Source organism: Pan troglodytes, chromosome 21 (genome assembly GCF_028858775.2).
Source record: "Pan troglodytes isolate AG18354 chromosome 21, NHGRI_mPanTro3-v2.0_pri, whole genome shotgun sequence".
Taxonomy (NCBI): Eukaryota; Metazoa; Chordata; class Mammalia; order Primates; family Hominidae; genus Pan; species Pan troglodytes.
The window spans coordinates 7021990-7039145 of NC_072419.2; the positions used below are offsets into that span (position 1 = coordinate 7021990).

At 48.8% G+C, this 17156-nt stretch overlaps 2 protein-coding genes across 3 annotated transcripts in view; one reads left to right on the forward strand and one right to left on the reverse strand.

Annotated features, from left to right (window-relative positions):
- The window catches only part of C20H20orf96 (chromosome 20 C20orf96 homolog), a 44283-nt gene extending 27337 nt beyond the window's left edge, over positions 1-16946 (reverse strand). Inside the window, exon 1 of one of the 2 annotated variants that reach the window (XM_054674966.2) lies at positions 16739-16946. The gene's annotated coding sequence lies outside the window, so the exon portion shown is untranslated. The remainder of the gene's footprint in view (positions 1-16738) is intronic. The other variant, XM_063802787.1, reaches the window with a different exon arrangement.
- Positions 3678-6509, forward strand: ZCCHC3 (zinc finger CCHC-type containing 3). Its single transcript, XM_001150561.8, has one exon. The coding sequence runs from the start codon at positions 3770-3772 to the stop codon at positions 4988-4990; it is 1221 nt and encodes a 406-aa protein (XP_001150561.3). The 5' UTR covers positions 3678-3769; the 3' UTR covers positions 4991-6509.
- Positions 16947-17156: the final 210 nt, after the last annotated feature.

Sequence of the window (17156 nt, forward strand, 5' to 3'; positions counted from 1 at the left end):
ATGTTGCCCAGGCTGATCTACAAACTCCTGGACTCAACTGATATGCCCGCCTCAGCCTCCCAAAATGCTAAGATAACAGGTGTGAGCCACTGCGCTAAGCCAAGTTTCTTAACAATTCAAAAATAAAAAATCAGCTGCCATTTACTAAGTGCTTACAGAACACTGGGCAATTGTGTTTTCTGTTCTTCTTTTTTTTTTTTTTTTAAACAGGGTCTCACTCTGTTACCCAGGCTGGAATACAATGGCAGGATCACAGCTCACTGCAGCCTCAACCTCCCAGGCTCAAGTTATCCTCCTACCTCAGCCTACAGAGTAGCAGGGACTATAGGTGCATGCCACCATACCTGGCTAATTTTTAAATTTTTTTGTAGAGATGAGGTCTCACTATGTTGCCCAGGGTGGTCGAGAACTCTTGGGCTTAAACGATCCTCCCACCTTGGCATCCCAAAGTGCTGGGCTTACTGGCATAAGCCACCTCACCAGGTCAGTTGTGTTGTCTTCACAGCAATTGTCTGTGAAGACAGAGAGCAAGACATGCCCCGGTTATCAAAGGCCTCATAGATGCTTCTGAGACAAATCCCTTCACCTCTCTGAGCCTCAGTTACCTCCTTTGTAAAGTGAGGATAATTGTGCCTAAGCCAAAGATGGCAAACTAGTTGGTCAGGCCCATTCTGCACACATTTGTCTGTTCTGTTATTTTTTAACTAGAATGACTGAGCCAGGCACATTCTAAGCAGTTTACATGATAGTGACTTGGAGAACAGGTGACAGTGGTCAGATTGGGGATATATTTTGGAAGAATTGCCATCAGGATTTGCCAAAAGAATGGATGTCAGGTTTGAGGGAAGAAAAGGAGACAGAAATGCTAAAAAGGAACACAGGTGGAAGCCGGTGCACTAAAGACCAAAGAACATAAAGAGAGAAGAGGCCTCACAAGAGAGACTCTAGACCCTCACGTGTTCAAGTCGCTGAGCTCAGGCCTTGTTCCAGGCAGCCAAACACTGGATTTCCGATCTCTCTTAGAAAAGCAGACATCTGGCAACACTGGGTCTGTTTCCCTCTGTGACAATAATCTGCCAGAAATGAATAAAGGCTGCTCTCTTCATACGGCCTCAGTGCCCATCCGGACTGCTTTCCTTGCAGGGTACCTGCCTGGCCCCTGTAGCTCCTGATGTAATAATCTCTGCAAAATTTGACCTGGAAAAAATGAAACTGACCGAAAGGATGGCCCTACACATACCAATGAAATCGTACAACAGAAGAAGATATGATTAGCAAAATTGGACATGGAGCCAGAACCTAATCCACAAGTCAAATATTTTCAAAATACAGACAGATGCCTTTAAAGTCCAACACAAAACAAAAATGCTCAAAATACGTTGATTATATGAGAGTTCCTGACTAGTGCAGTAAGACAAGAAAAAGTAAAAGATCTGAAAAAAGAGACAAAACCTTCATTATTCACAGACAATATGATTGGCAATACAGAAAAGTAAAGAGATTCCAAAAACCACTGGAAATTTTTTAAGGTTTCAACTTTGTTGCCAAATATGGGGTCAGTACACAAAATTCAATCGTGTTTCCTCTAACGGACACCAACAAACAATATGTAACTTCTGATTTACAATAATTTCACTTACAATAGCAGTCAAACCACGTGGTACTTTGGAATAAATCCCCAAAAGTATGTAAGACCTTTATGAAGAAAACTATAATATTTTATTGAAATTCATAAAATAAGGCCTAAATAAGTGAGAAATCAAGTGGGGTCATTGATGGAAAGACTCCGTGTTATAAAGTGGTAATTCTGTACAAATGCAATGCAACGCCAATTAAGATCTCATAGTTTCCTGGAACTTAGTAGGCAGGTTGTGAAATTTATATGGAGGTTCCAAATATAGCTGAGACCATCTTAAAGAAGACGAAAGAGAGAGAAGAATGTTTCCCATAAAAGAAGAAACTGGAGTTCGGATTTCTCTTTGGAAACTGAAAGATCCGCCCACAGTGGACCCTCACTTCTGGAGAGGAATAATCAGCTACACCTGACTAGCAGTTGCCCCTTCAGATAGAATATTCGATCTCCAGTTCACCCAGTATATCTTCTACTTAAGGCACCTGCCTGACCCTTGCAGATATTTGATTATGTGATAGTTACCTGGAGTGAGGGCTTAAGATAAGAGGAATGGAAGAGATTGTTTAAAATACATATATTGTTTGGTTGTGTAAGTATTCTCCTCATGGTGAAACTTGACCAGGCAAGTAGAAAGAATAACAGAGAAGTATGTGAATCTAAGACATTGATGTTTCTGGTAATGGTGAAGTTCCGAGTATGATCACGGGAATGCGTGGCTGAGAAGGGATGAAGGAAATGGTGTCTGAGGATATAAAGTGAGAGGACTGGAAAGTGCAAACGGCACAAGTCAGTGTCCCCTGAGACCAATACCAGCAGTTGGGATGAAGGGAATCTGCCTGTTAACAAGGTTTCCTAGGGTCTGACGCACAGTTCTTGATCCACAGCGTCAGAAATAAAGCGGTTAAATAAATATAAGCTACCGGCCGGGCGCGGTGGCTCACGCCTGTAATCCCAGCAATTTGGGAGGCCGAGGCGGGCGATCACGAGGTCAGGAGATGGAGACAATCCTGGCTAACACGGTGAAATCCCGTCTCTACTAAAAATACAAAAAATTAGCTGGGCGTGGTGGCGGGCGCCTGTAGTCCCAGCTACCCGGGAGGCTGAGGCAGGAGAATGGCGTGAACCTGGGAGGCGGAGCTTGCAGTGAGCTGAGATTGAGCCACCGCACTCCAGCCTGGCCGACAGACCAAGAGTCCGTCTCAAAAAAAAAAAAAAAGAAAGAAAGAAATATAAGCTACCTATACGTGGGGCTGCCTATTAACTCCGCCAAGTGACTTAACTCCTGCCTCTTTATCTGTAAAATGGGCATAATTACAGCATTGTTTTTGGAAGATTCCATGTAATAAAGTCTGAAGTGTGCTTAACACAGTACTGGGAACTTAAGCAGCACTCACACTTCATCCTAAATACGACGAAAGTCTTTTCAAAAAAATAAAAATTAATGCAATATGACTTACTTGGAAATGTATCAAAAAATAAAGACCGATGAATGGATCGAGGCGTAGTGTGATAGAGTAAAATTTTAACGCTAAAAAGTTAATGGTAAAATGTTCACTGTAAAACTTTCAACTTTTCTTCTTGAAAATGTGCATAATCCAACGTGGGAAAAAAAATAATGCATTGCAGTCAGTTCTGGGGAAACGGAAAGCTAAGTTTTAATTTTGCTATTGCTTTGGCTTTTTTAACAGAAAAGGTACAAAAAAGAAAAAAAATGGGAGAGATGTTCCTGAACTCCGTCCCGCCTGCGGGCTGTGGGCCGTTAGCAAAGCTGCTAGCATGAAATCATCGAGCACCGCTTGCGAAATGCCAAATCCTCGAGAGCGAGGCCGGAGGCTGCCAAACCCGCGCTGGGGAAAGGGACGCCTCCGGGCGCCCCATCCCGCTGCGGACGGAGGTGAGGTTGGAGCGAGCGCTGGCGGAAGAGAGGCTCAGCGCAGGGGGCGCAGAGCCGGCGCTGGCCAATATGCGCCGCATGTGATACCTTTGAGGGCGCGGCGGGGGAGGGTAGCGTCAAATTTCAAAAAAAAAAAAAAAAAAAAAAAAAAAACCAAACCCACACAGCCCCGGCGGGCGGGCGCGCGCGATGGGCGCCCTTTGGCTGCGGGAGCGAGTGGAGGATGCTGGGAAGGAGGTAAAATGGCCACCGGCGGCGGCGCGGAGGAAGAGAGGAAACGGGGGCGGCCGCAGCTTCTGCCCCCCGCGCGGCCCGCGGCCCGGGGCGAGGAGGCCGACGGCGGCCGCGAGAAGATGGGCTGGGCCCAGGTGGTAAAGAATCTAGCCGAGAAGAAGGGCGAGTTCCGCGAGCCGCGGCCGCCGCGGCGGGAGGAGGAAAGCGGCGGCGGTGGAGGGAGCGCCGGGCTCGGCGGCCCCGCGGGCCTGGCGGCGCCGGACCTCGGCGACTTCCCACCGGCTGGCCGCGGGGACCCGAAGGGCCGTCGGAGAGATCCGGCCGGCGAGGCGGTGGACCCCCGCAAAAAGAAGGGCGCTGCAGAGGCGGGCAGGAGGAAGAAGGCCGAGGCGGCGGCGGCCGCCATGGCGACCCCGGCCAGGCCCGGCGAGGCCGAGGACGCGGCCGAGCGGCCCCTCCAGGATGAGCCGGCGGCGGCGGCGGCGGCGGCAGGCCCGGGCAAGGGTCGCTTCCTCGTCCGCATCTGTTTCCAGGGAGACGAGGGCGCCTGCCCGACCCGGGACTTCGTGGTAGGAGCGCTCATCCTGCGCTCCATCGGCATGGACCCGAGCGACATCTACGCGGTCATCCAGATCCCGGGCAGCCGCGAATTCGACGTGAGCTTCCGCTCAGCGGAGAAGCTGGCCCTGTTCCTACGCGTCTACGAGGAGAAGCGGGAGCAGGAGGACTGCTGGGAGAACTTTGTGGTGCTGGGGCGGAGCAAGTCCAGCTTGAAGACGCTCTTCATCCTCTTCCGGAACGAGACGGTGGACGTGGAGGACATTGTGACTTGGCTCAAGCGCCACTGCGACGTGCTGGCCGTGCCGGTGAAAGTGACCGACAGGTTTGGGATCTGGACCGGGGAGTACAAATGCGAGATCGAGCTGCGCCAGGGGGAGGGCGGGGTCAGGCACTTGCCAGGGGCCTTCTTCCTGGGGGCCGAGAGGGGCTACAGCTGGTACAAGGGGCAGCCCAAGACATGCTTTAAATGTGGTTCCCGGACCCACATGAGCGGCAGCTGCACGCAGGACAGGTGCTTCAGGTGCGGGGAGGAGGGGCACCTGAGCCCTTACTGCCGGAAGGGCATCGTGTGCAACCTCTGTGGCAAGCGAGGACACGCCTTTGCCCAGTGTCCCAAAGCAGTTCACAATTCCGTGGCAGCTCAGCTAACCGGCGTGGCCGGGCACTAAACACCTGCCTGCCTGCCAGGGTGAACACACAGCCAGCTTACCCCTCTTAAGTGCCAAAACTTTTTTTTAAACCATTTTTTATCGTTTTTGAAGGAGATCTTTTTAAAACCTACAAGAGACATCTCTCTATGCCTTCTTAAACCGAGTTTACTCCATTTCAGCCTGTTCTGAATTGGTGACTCTGTCACCAATAACGACTGCGGAGAACTGTAGCGTGCAGATGTGTTGCCCCTCCCTTTTAACATTTTATTTTCGTTTTTCTATTGGGTATTTGTTTTGTTTCTTGTACTTTTTCTCTCTCTCCTTGCCCCCCTCCCGCCCTCCCCGCCCCATACCTTTTCTTCCCCTGGATTTTCACCCTTTGGGCTGCCTTGCTCATCTTTATGCCCCAGCACTAGGTACGGGGCCCAACACGTGGTAGGCACTCCATCAGTGTTTGCTGAATTGAAAACATTGTTGACTGTGGCTTCTATCAGAGTGTCTACCTTTTGCAGCTCTTCCCCTCCCTCATTTAATTTGCTGCTTTTAATCTACGTGGTCTGAGAATTTGTGAAACCAGTGTTGTTAGAAGTGTATATAATCTGAATCAATAAGCTCTGAATGGTGGCCAAGGGCCTCTCTTGTGGCACAAAGATGCATGGACTTCATGACAGCTCTTTTGGTGACTCAGAAGCCATTTTTTATAGAATCATGGAATCTAGAATATTCCTGCTGGAAAGAACCTGAGAGTTGGTTTGGACCAATTCCCTGGTTTTCCAGCAGATGAAACAGGCCCAAAGAGGTTAAATGACTGGGTGAAAATCACATAGCTGTCTGGTGCCAGAGCCAGCCTATAGTAGAGTCCCCTGACCCCAAGCCCGGTGCTCATTCCACTACCTCTCACACTTCACAACAATTTCCTCAACACTTGAGGGCCCAGAAAGTCTGATCTCTCCAGAATGATCAGCCCAGAGGAATGCTGAGAAATCATCTGGAGGAGGGAGCAGAAAGAGAAGGTTTTTAAGGAGGGGCTTCTGAATACTTGGGAGATACGGAACGGACCAAGGACCACACTCCAGGGTGCATTCGTTGCTCCCTGGGGCACCACTTCTGGATTACAGTGTGCCAGGTCCTTTGGAGGCCCTACCCCTTCCCCATTCATTGCCACCAGTGAGAAATGGGGGTGCCCCTGTGTAAAGAAACCTACCAAAGGTTTACATTTGCACCTTAGCCTCGATAGCTACGAACCCTAGAGAAGCAGCTAGCTGGAGCTCATCTGCAACTCCTGATTCTCAGGAGAAAGATGGATTTTAACCCAAAATTATGAGTGAGCTGTTAACTCTAAAATGTACTTGGGAGATAGGCCAAGCGAGAGGTCATGGGCCAACTAAGTGTTATCCAGTAGAAAAGACAGTACACTGCTTTTTTTTTAGTGTTTGCTTTTCCTTTGCTATATGTTTTGCTATTTCCTTGTGGCTTAGAATGTAAAATTGTTAAAAGTTTTGTTCTGAATAAATATTTATCTTTTGTATTGCTAAAACTGGTGCACTATTTCCTTTCAAAGTGTTAGATGCAGTTACCCAGCTCCAGACCGTATTTCAATCCCACTTCCGCTACACTCCATTTGTTTACCTTGCTAAATACATTTCCCACCCCTGCAGGCAACACTTAGCACCTACTACGTTGTGCCGGTCCCTTTGCATCACAATCAGTTAGCACACTGTTAAAACGGGTTTTAAGTCCTAACACAGTTCCAATAAATCAGAATCACTGTTAGAGGAAGTGAAACATTTTAGTTAATCATCCTCAAGCAATTCTGATGGGCAGCCAGGTTTGAGACCAGAGTATAAGATGTGTGAGCTGAACCCTGCCCTCAGGGAGATTACAGACCTGTGGGAAAGAGAGGTGGTTTGCCAGCTTCCTCGTCTTTCTGTTACTGTAAGCGCGCGCTGTGGATGGGATGCAAAATATTCTTGGGTTCTGGGAAAATGCCATTTCTTCCAGCTGTTGAAAAAGCGGGGTCCAGGGAGCTGACTTCTCCAAGTTAGCCCCCACTGGAGACTGGGCCTGCAGGCAGAATAGGGTCAAGGTCTCTGGACTTTAGGTCCAATACCCTGCAGACCCCAGATACAACTCTCTGAAGGATTTTCCAGCTGGTGATGCTAGGATGATCTGATCCTGAGAGTTAAACGTTCCCAGTATATTGACTCTGACTCAGTGATTTGAGGATATTTCCAGAGCTGATCTGGAGTTGGGACCTGGTAGGCTCTTGGGAATCCTGTCTTTCAGAGCCAGTTCAACCCCTCTCCTTGTCTCCCAAAGCAAGCAGACTCTCCCCTCCCTCCCATCCCTCTTTCCCGTCTTTGCCAGCGGTTTCCCTCCCTCTCACAGAGCTGGAGGCCAGGGGCCAGGAGAAAGCCTGCATTCACCATACTCTCCACTCCGTTCCTCAAAGCAGGCACTGTGCCAGGGAGCCTCCTTGAAGGAACCTTCCCTCTCCTGGCCCCATCCCCCCACTCTCCAGGAGGGAGGAGAGGAAGAAACTGTTTCCCTGCCCATCCCCCACAGGATCTGCTTCAAGGCCTCCTGCCTGGTGGCCCAGGGACAGCCAGGGGCTGGAGCTGAACAAACCTCCCCCAGCTTCCTTTCCTGATCAAGCAGCCCTCAAATTACAATTCTTCACTGTTTTTGGGCTCCTGGAAAGTGTGCAGAGATGCCCGGACTGAGGCTGGTTGACTAGAGGACATTGATTCATTCCACTTCAACAAATACGGAGGGCATTAGAGCTGGGCCCCATGCAAGGCCCTCTGCATAGGCTGCCTTGAACAAGACAGTGCACTTGCAATGGAAGGTACAGATAAGTAACAGTAGGCAATGTTTACAATCATATATTTAACAATTTTTTTTTGAGACAGAGTCTCACTCTGTTGCCCAGGCTGGAGTGCAGTGGCATGATCTTGGCTCACTGCAACCTCCACCTCCCGGATTCAAGCGATTCTTGTGCCTGAGCCTTCCAAGTAGCTGGGATTACAGGCACGTGCCACCACGCCCGGCTAATTTTTGTATTTTTAGTAGAGATGGGGTTTCAGCATGTTGGCCAGGCTGGTCTCGAACTCCTGACCTCAGGTGATCCACCTGCCTCAGCCTCTGAAAGTGCTGGGATTACAGGCGTGAGACACCGCACCCAGCCAACAACATTTGTCCTGTATAGAATTGTCTGAAGTAAAGGTTTCCCTAGAAGAGAAAAACGTCCTGACTGAAACCTGCAAGATGAGTAAGAACCAGGCTAAGAGTGAAGAGACAGCCAAGCAGCAGAAATAGCAGATGTAGAGGCCTGGAGGCCGGAGAGCACACAGCGTGTTCGGACTGGCCAAGAGTCAGGGGAAGATGTGGCTGGGAGAAAACGCCGAGAAGAGGTGTCACAGGGCTTACCAGCCATATTTTAAAACGTGGATTTTGTCCTCAGAGCCTCCAATCAGGCCTCCTCCATTCCATTCATTCTTTCAACACATGCCTGTTAAGCGCCAACTCTATAGGGGCCTTTTCTAAGCGATGGAACACAGCATGGAGCAGGATAATCAAGTCCCTGAAGCTCAGATTCTAGAGTCACACAAGTACATAATTACAGACGATGATGATGCACTAAAAGAAACATACAGGGTGAGATCCCTGTTTAACAAGCAAAGCTGATCCAGTCTTAAGGGTCAGGGATAACTTCCCAGAGAAAATGTTTGAACTGAGATGGAAAAGACATATAAGGAGTTAATCGAGAGATGGGGCTGGGGATTAAGGGATGGCAAGGGTATTAACCTAGGCAAGAGGGATAGCAAGTAAAACAACCCTATAGTGGGAGGAGGCATGACCACTTCTAGAGACTAAATGAATCAGTCTAAGTTTAGAAACAGAAACCACTCTTGCTGTTGAAGAAAATGCTGGTCCCTGGGCTGGGTATTAGGAATGACTCCTAGAACACCATAGAACTGCCAGGGGAGTTACTACCTCTCACAGTCAGAAAGACAGAAGCCAGGAGGCCACCACTGGAAAGGCTGAGCATGAGGACACAATGGTGAAGCTGCCACCCGAAGACAGGATCCTGGGATCAGAAAGTCACTGCCAATGCCACTGGCAGGACAGTGAAATGCCAAGTCCTTTCCCTGCCTCTACAAAGCCAGGGACTGTGCACTACTGTCTCCGCAACCATTTACAAGTAAAAACAGCCCAAACTGTCTGGCTTACTTATGCCTCCCTTCCATCTTTTATGCAAATACATCTAAGTGCTAGAGCCCTAGCTGCAAGGGAGTTGGGAGATGTTTTAGCTTTCCAGCATCCGCAGCATAGGAAGGCACATAGAATGGGGATGGGTGCTGTCTGTCAAAAGACAATCTCCAGCACAGAAAATGTGACTGCAATGCAGAGAAGAGGAGCTCGTGGGGGCATCTGGTAGGCCACGTTAAGAATGTGGGTCTAACAACGATGTGCCATTGAAGGACTTGCAAGCAAGAGAGTAACATGATTAGATTGGTTATGTTTTACAAGCATCATTCAGGATAGTTGGTGGAGACTGGGTCAGAGGAGAGCCCAAGGGGAAATACAGTATAGTTCACCCAGGTCTCTCGAGAGATGAGGACATCTTAGGCATGGAAGGCGGAGATGTACAGAGAGAAACAGCCGGGTAAAGAAATCTTTCAGAGTTTAAGTCAACAAGATTTGGGGCTATATTTGACATGGGCTGGGAGAAAGTTAAGTACCAAGGATGTTGCCCAGGTTTCTAGCTTCTGCAGTTGGATGGATGGTGAGGCTTTTCCCTGAGATGCGAAACAGAAGAGAAAATCCAAGTTTAGGGTGAAGGGCTTGAATTTGATTTTGGATATATTGAGCTTAAGGTCTCCGTAGAGGATATCTAAGAGGAGATGTGGAGTACGTGGTTGGATACACACAGATCTTACATTCCTAGGAGAATTCTGGCCCTGAGAAATAAACACAGGAGTTGTATAGCTGTGGCTTTCAAACTGTTTTACCACATCCCACAGTAAGATATATATTTTACATTGCAGCCATCATACATATGCATGTGTGTATTTATATCTAAATCTGAAATAAGATTCCTCAAACAATATTTGCCCTGTGCATGATGCACCTTGACACTTTCTATTCCATTGCTTCATCCTTTTGTCAATGCTTATATGACGTGTTAAACTGATTTCACACTCTCCTAATGGTCAAGAGAGAAAGCAGAAGGAAAGATTATACCAACTAAGATTGCGCCTCAAGCAACTTTGACACAGTTTTCCCTGATGGAAAAGGAGATGGTGAAAAACTAAGAAGGGACAGCCAGAAAGGGAGAAGGAAAACAAGAACGTGCAGAAACACATAAACCAAGGGAGGACATTTCAGGTGGTAGGGGTTAACAACTGTGTCAAGGGCTGCAAGAGATCAAGTAAAATCAGCTCTAAGAAATGTCCATTGAGGCCGGGCGCGGTGGCTCACGCCTGAAATCCCAGCACTTTGGGAGGCCGAGGCGGGCGGATCACGAGGTCAGGAGATTGAGACCATCCTGGCTAACACGGTGAAACCCCGTCTCTACTAAAAATACAAAAAATTAGTTGGGCGTGGTGGCGGGCGCCTGTAATCCCAGCTACTCGGGAGGCTGAGGCAGGAGAATGGCGTGAACCCAGGAGGCGGAGCTTGCAGTGAGCTGAGATTGAGCCACTGCACTCCAGCCTGGGCGACAGAGCGAGACTCCATCAAAAAAAAAAAAAAAAAATGTCAATTGAGATCAGAACTGAAGAGTGCCCTAGGATTGAGTAGTGTGGAGGTTATCAATAAGGGCCTTTTAGAGGAAAGTGATGGGGGCAGATTAAGGAGCAAATGATCTTTCTAATATGTCAATCTGGCACGCTGACCATTTTATTCCCATGTCACGTCCTCTGGGACTCCCTTGTGCACTTGGAACCCAGCCTGGTACCCGATCCCTTTCACAAGAGGCTCCTGGACTCCTTTCCAGCCTTACTCTCAGCCAGATTGCCCATTACATCCCTTTATGTCAACTCCAGTTACGGCTGACAAACAGCAACCAGAAAGAATTTTGGAGTATGGAGTGGTACAAGACCAAGCTAAGGGGCCAGGTGCAATGGTTCATGCCTGTAATCCTAGCACTTTGGGAGGCCTAGGCAAGTGGATCACTTGAGGTCAGGAGTTCGAGACCAGCCTGGCCAACATGGTGAAATCCTGTCTCTACTAAAAATACAAAAAAAATTAGCCATGTATGGTGGCATGCACCTGTAGTCCCAGCTACTCAGGAGGCTGAGGCAGGAGAACTGCTTGAACCTGGTGATACAGGAAGGGAAGTGCTGGGAAGGGAAGGGCACAGTCCCTTTAAATGACATGGAAGGGAGAAAGGGCGTGGTCCCTGGCTAGGGCTCCACCCCAGCCTGTGCCCATGGACCTAGGTGAGGACAGGCATTTTTGTTTTCCTGCCCAAATGTTGCATTTCCCAAGACCACCCTGGCCGGCCACGCACGCCCCCATCCTGTGCCTATAAAAACCCTAGCAGGCAGACACACAGGTAACTGGACGGCTAGAGGAGCACATCAGTGGAGGAACACACAAGCGGCTGGACGTCGAGAGGAACGCACCGACAGGCACTGACACACCAGCACACCACAGGCCATCGACCAACAGAACTATGCAGAGTTTGGCTGGGGCAGTCGGAGGGGAGCCTGGGCCACTGAACAGTCCAACTCCAGGGGAAAACCTTCTCACTCCATCCCCGTCTGGCTTCCTCCATCTGCTGAGAGATACCTCCACTCAATAAAACCTTGCACTCATTCTTCAAGCCCAGGTGTGATCCAATTCTTCTGGTACACCAAGGCAAGAACCCAGGATACAGAAAGCCCTCTGTCCTTGCAACGAGGTAGAGGGTCTAATTGAGCTGGTTAACACAAGCCACCTATAGATGGCAAAACTAAGAGCATACGGTAGCATAAGCCCATTGGGGCTTCAGGAGCTGTAAACATCCACCACTAGACACTCGTGGGGTCGGAGCCCCACAACCTGCCCATCTGGATGCTCCCCTGGAGGTTTGAGCAGCGGGACACTGAAGAAGCGAGCCACTCCCCCGTCACACGCCCTGGGACGGGGACAAGGGAACTTTTCCCGTTTCAGTGGGAGGCAGAGGTTGCAGTGAGCCAAGATTGTGCCACACTGCACTCTAGCCTGGGCAACAGAGCGAGACTCCATCTCTAAATAAATAAATCAAAGGACCAAGCTAAGGGTGAGGAGACGTCAGATCATGCTGAGTTGAGGGTGGGGGCGCCACAGGAGTGCACCAAACGTGTACAAAGGCACTGAGACATACAGCCCCATTTGCTGGCTTGTCAATGTGACTAAGATTTGGGGTAGGACATAGTAAAAGAAAATAAGCACAGATATATTGTGGAACAGAATGTAAACTTTGCAGAGTTTTAAATAAAATATGACTTTTTTTTTTTTTTTTGAGGCAGGGTCTCACTTTGTTAACCAGGCTGGAGTGCAGTGGCTCACTGCGTGGCTCATTACAGCCTCCAACTCCTGGGCTCCAGCAATCCTTCTGCCCCAGCCTCCTGTGTAACTGAGACTACAGGCACGCACCACCACACCCAGCTAATTTTTTCTTTCTTTTTGTTTTTTTTTTGAGATGGACTCTCACTCTGTTGCCCAGGCTGGAGTGCAGTGGCTCACTGCGTGGCTCACTACAGCCTACAACTCCTGGGCTCCAGCAATCCTGCCCCAGCCTCCTGTGTAACTGAGACTACAGGCACGCACCACCACACCCAGCTAATTTTTTCTTTCTTTCTTTCTTTCTTTTTTTTTTTTTTTTTTTGAGACGGAGTCTCACTCTGTTGCCCAGGCTGGAGTGCAGTGGCACAATCTCGGCTCACTGCAACCTCTGCCTCCCGGGTTCACTGTGGATGTATCCCCTCCCGGGATATATCCATCACTGTGCCTGGCACAGCTGCAGCCTCCCAAGTAGCTGGGACTACAGGCATCCACCACCATGCCTGGCTAATTTTTTGTATTTTTATTAGAGACGGGGTTTCACCGCATTAGCCAGGATGGTCTCAATCTCCTGACCTCGTGATCCGCCTGCCTCGGCCTCCCAAAGTGCTGGGATTACAGGCGTGAGCCACCGCGCCCAGCCTCTCTCTTTCTTTCTCCTCTTTCTTCTCTTTCTTTTCTTTTCTTTTCTTTCTTCCTTCCTTCCTCCTTTCCTTCCTTTCCTTCCCTTTCTCTCTCTCCTTCCTTCTTTCCTTCCTTCCTTCCTTTTTCTTTCTTTCTCTTTCTTATCTTTCTTCAGGGTCTCAATATGTTGGCCAGGCTGGTCTTGAACTCCTGCCCTCAAGTGATCCTTCCACCCTGGCTTCTCAGAGTGCTAGGATTACAGGTGTAAGCCACCACACCCAGCCCAAGAAAGATTTTATTTTTTTTTTTTATACAGACAGGGTCTTGCTATGTTGCCCAGGCTAGACTCAAACTCCTGGACAACATAGCAATCTTCCTGCCTCAGCCTCCCTAGTAGCCGGGACTACGGGTGTGCACGGAACAAATTATATGTATTAATATGGAACAATCTCTAAGACACATTATTAAATGAAAAAAAGCAAGATATGGTATCCTACAGTTTACATTTTTTAATGTTGGAATAAATACATACCCTCAGCACCATAGGAAAGATTTTAAAAAAGAAAAAATATATATACATATGCTTATTTTTGTACACATATGTAACACTGGAAGGATATTAATGAAATTCGTAATTTGTAACTTTGGAGAACTGGATATTTGGGGTTTGGGATAAAAGGAAAGTTTATTTTCCACTGTGTATCCCTGCTTTTAAAAAAATATTTCATCTATTATCTCTAACAACAACAAAAACAACTTTTAACAACAAAAATAAATGCAAAACACAAGACTTCAATGAAATTCCTATAGACTTTAGAGAGACAGGAGTCCATCTCCTCTATCTTTAAAAATAAAGGCTGGGCTTAGTGGCTCATGCCTGTAATTCCAACACTTTGGGAAGCCAAGGCAGGAGGACTGCTTGAGCCCAGGAGTTTGAGGCCAGCTGAGGCAACACAGGGATATCCTGTCTCTACAAAAAAAAAAAATCGTTGGGTGTGGTGGTACATGCCTGTGGTCCCAGCTACTTGGGAGGCTGAAACAGGAGGATCACTTGAGGTTGAGGCTGCAGTGAGCCGAGATGGCACCACTGCCCTCCAGCCTGGGCCACAGAGTGAGACCCTGTCTCTAAAAATAAAATAAAATAAAATAAAAATAAAAAATAAGAACTTTGATGGAAGAGTTTAAGAAATTCTATAGCAGACAACACATTGGTCTCCCTGCTTCCAGGCTCCCTCTCCTTCCAACCGTGGAATCCACCCCAAAACAAAATTTGATCACATTTCTCCCCTGCTTAAAGAACTTCAAAGACTTTGCGTCCTCCCTGGTGTTCACCAGGGCCTGCCTGACCAGCCCTGCCTCCTCTGGGCCTCCTCTCTTGTCGGGCCTCACCCCCTTACCCTGGCTTGGCTTCCCCTTCTGCTCCAGCTGGTCATTCCTGGAAGCAGGTCTCTTCCTCCCCTACCCATGGTGAATCCTTACCTGCCTGGGGCACTCAGCTCTAATGCTGCTTCCTAACTAGAGCCTACCCTAACATCCTGTATCAGACCCTCTTACACCATCCGTTACCTCCCTGGCCTCTCCTTCAGCAGTTACTCAGGTGCAATGATATACTTATTTGTGCCATGGTTTGATTGATATCTGCCTCTGCCTCTCCACTTTGAGCTCCCTGAGGGCAGGAACCAGTCTCTTTTGGCTCACGGTTATAGCTTGAGCAATTAGCACTATGCCTGGCACAGAGTAAAGCCTAATAAATATTTATTGCATGCATGATCTAGAATCACTTGGCTGAGGTTACAGATTAAGACACGTGTCTACTTGTCCTTCTTTAATATACTTAACATACCTTAGCACTCTGTCATTGACACATACTGAACAAGGGCTTATTCATTCATCTTTTAAAAGCTAACTCACTCTTTTAGTTTTCCCACCTTTGATAAGGGAGGATAGGACCTGGGAGGTCAGGCCCTCGGTTTACTAGCTCATCCTCCTCTATTTCTCTGAGAGCATAAAATCACTGGAAGTCAGCCAGCATGCCCCATGGCACTGTGAGGCACAGGGGAGAAGCACCAGGCTCCTGGATTCTGAACGCGTGGGTTTGAAGCCTGGCAAGAGTGGCCCCTTCCCTGAGTCCCCCACCACCCCTCCCCATGGGGCGAGGATTCTGCAGGCATGAGAAGTGCCCACCCAGAGTCTGTGCCTATGCCTTCTAGAACACGCTCTGATACCCCATAATTCCCTTCCAAAATGTCACTAAGTTAATTCACAGGGCTCTTTGTGGGCCTCATCCCTGGCTTCATCTCACCTGAGGGCAAACTACCCTGCCTGATGCACATCTTATAGACCTGAGCCTTGGGCCTCAAGATAGCTGTTTGCAGGTGACAGCTAGGTGTTGACCCATGCATGCTAGCTCCATCACTGATGGGATGAGAGGTAGCTGGATAAGGGATGGATACAGGTTCCAGGGGACAGGTCTCCTTGGGCCTACACATTCTGGCACATAACTCCAAGGGTCTTCGAATTCTAATTTGAACATGGCCTTCCAGGTTGTTAGAGAATATATCCATCAAGGAAGAAAACAGAACATATTTCATTTAACACTTGCTGGACTGTTGTATAATTTCTAACTATAGAGACATATGGTATATGGGCCTCCAACTCTACTCTTGTTCTGAGCCCCACAAATGCCCATTTGGTTCTGTCATTTCTTTGCGTAGACAAGCTACATAACCTCTCTGAACTTCAGTTTCCTGAGCAGGAAAATGGGTCTATGGTAATAACTACATTATCAGGGCTGGTGAGAAAATGAAATAAAATAATCCACATCAAGGGCTTGACAAGAGTGCCAAGCCCTCAGTATATAGTTGCTAGCATTGTCATTTCATCCTTTATTTTATGCCCTCTGGCTGTCATCTCCTATGACTTCCTATATGATCTCCAAACTGGTCTCTTTGTAGGGTTTCAACACTGCTGCTCCCTCCTGCCTCCTTACCCACAGCCAATAACCTCCCCATTCTCTCCACCTAGTCAAATCCCACCCTGTCTTCAATTGTGATAATAGCTAGTTGATTGCACGTTTACTACGTTTCAGGCATTGTATTAAGAACTTTCCATGCATTATCTCAACTCAGTTCTGACACCAACTCGATGAAGTAGGCACTGTTGATTATTCCCCAAACACAAAGACACAGGGATCTGGAGACTAGAAGCACTGGCGGCTGCAAGTGGCAGGGCTGGCGGGGTGTGAAGCCAGAGAGGAGTCTTTCTGCAGCCAGGCCTCCCAAATCCCGGGATGGAATCAAGGAGCCTTTGGCTGTCCCACCCTCTTTCAGTGCCCCGGCGACCCCTCCTCCTCCAAGCCCCCAAATCCAAGTCTGTTATATCCCGTCAGCTCTACGGGTCTGCCTGTGACTTTCAGCCCAAGGGGGCGGGCACTTCGTGTCACGCCACGTTGTCCACATCATCGATCCTCCCTCCCTTTCTCCCCTTCCTTCCTTCCCTCCCTCTCTTCCTCCCATTGAGTGCCAGTTCTGTGCCAAGCTTTGGTGTTCAAAATGTTAACGAGTGGAGAAGTCAGGGAAGGATGGAATTATAGGTTTTTCTTCTTCATACCTTTCTGTTTGGCTGATTTTTTTCAAATGAGCACGCAGGCCCGGTTCCTCAAACCCACTTCAAATGTGGCATTGCTGGGTTGGTTTGGTCCAAGGAAAGCCCTGTCTCCTTAACTCCCAGCCCCCACGCCTCCTCCGCCGGCCCTCAAATCCAGGCCGCCCTGCCCCCTCCGGAAAGGGGAGTTGGGGGCGAGCGCCGAAATCTGAGTGGCTCTTTCAAGCCTCCGTTGCCATAGAAACCGGCCGCACAGGCCTCGGCTGTCCATTACACCATCCTCTAGCCTCGCAGCCAATGGACTCCGAGCTCCGTCGCCAGAGGCCCCGCCCCCCAGCTCTGGGGAGTCCACCAATCAGCAGGTCCCGTGACTTAGAGCCCTGCCCTCGGCCCAGGGACACCACCAATGCGCTTCGACCCTGCC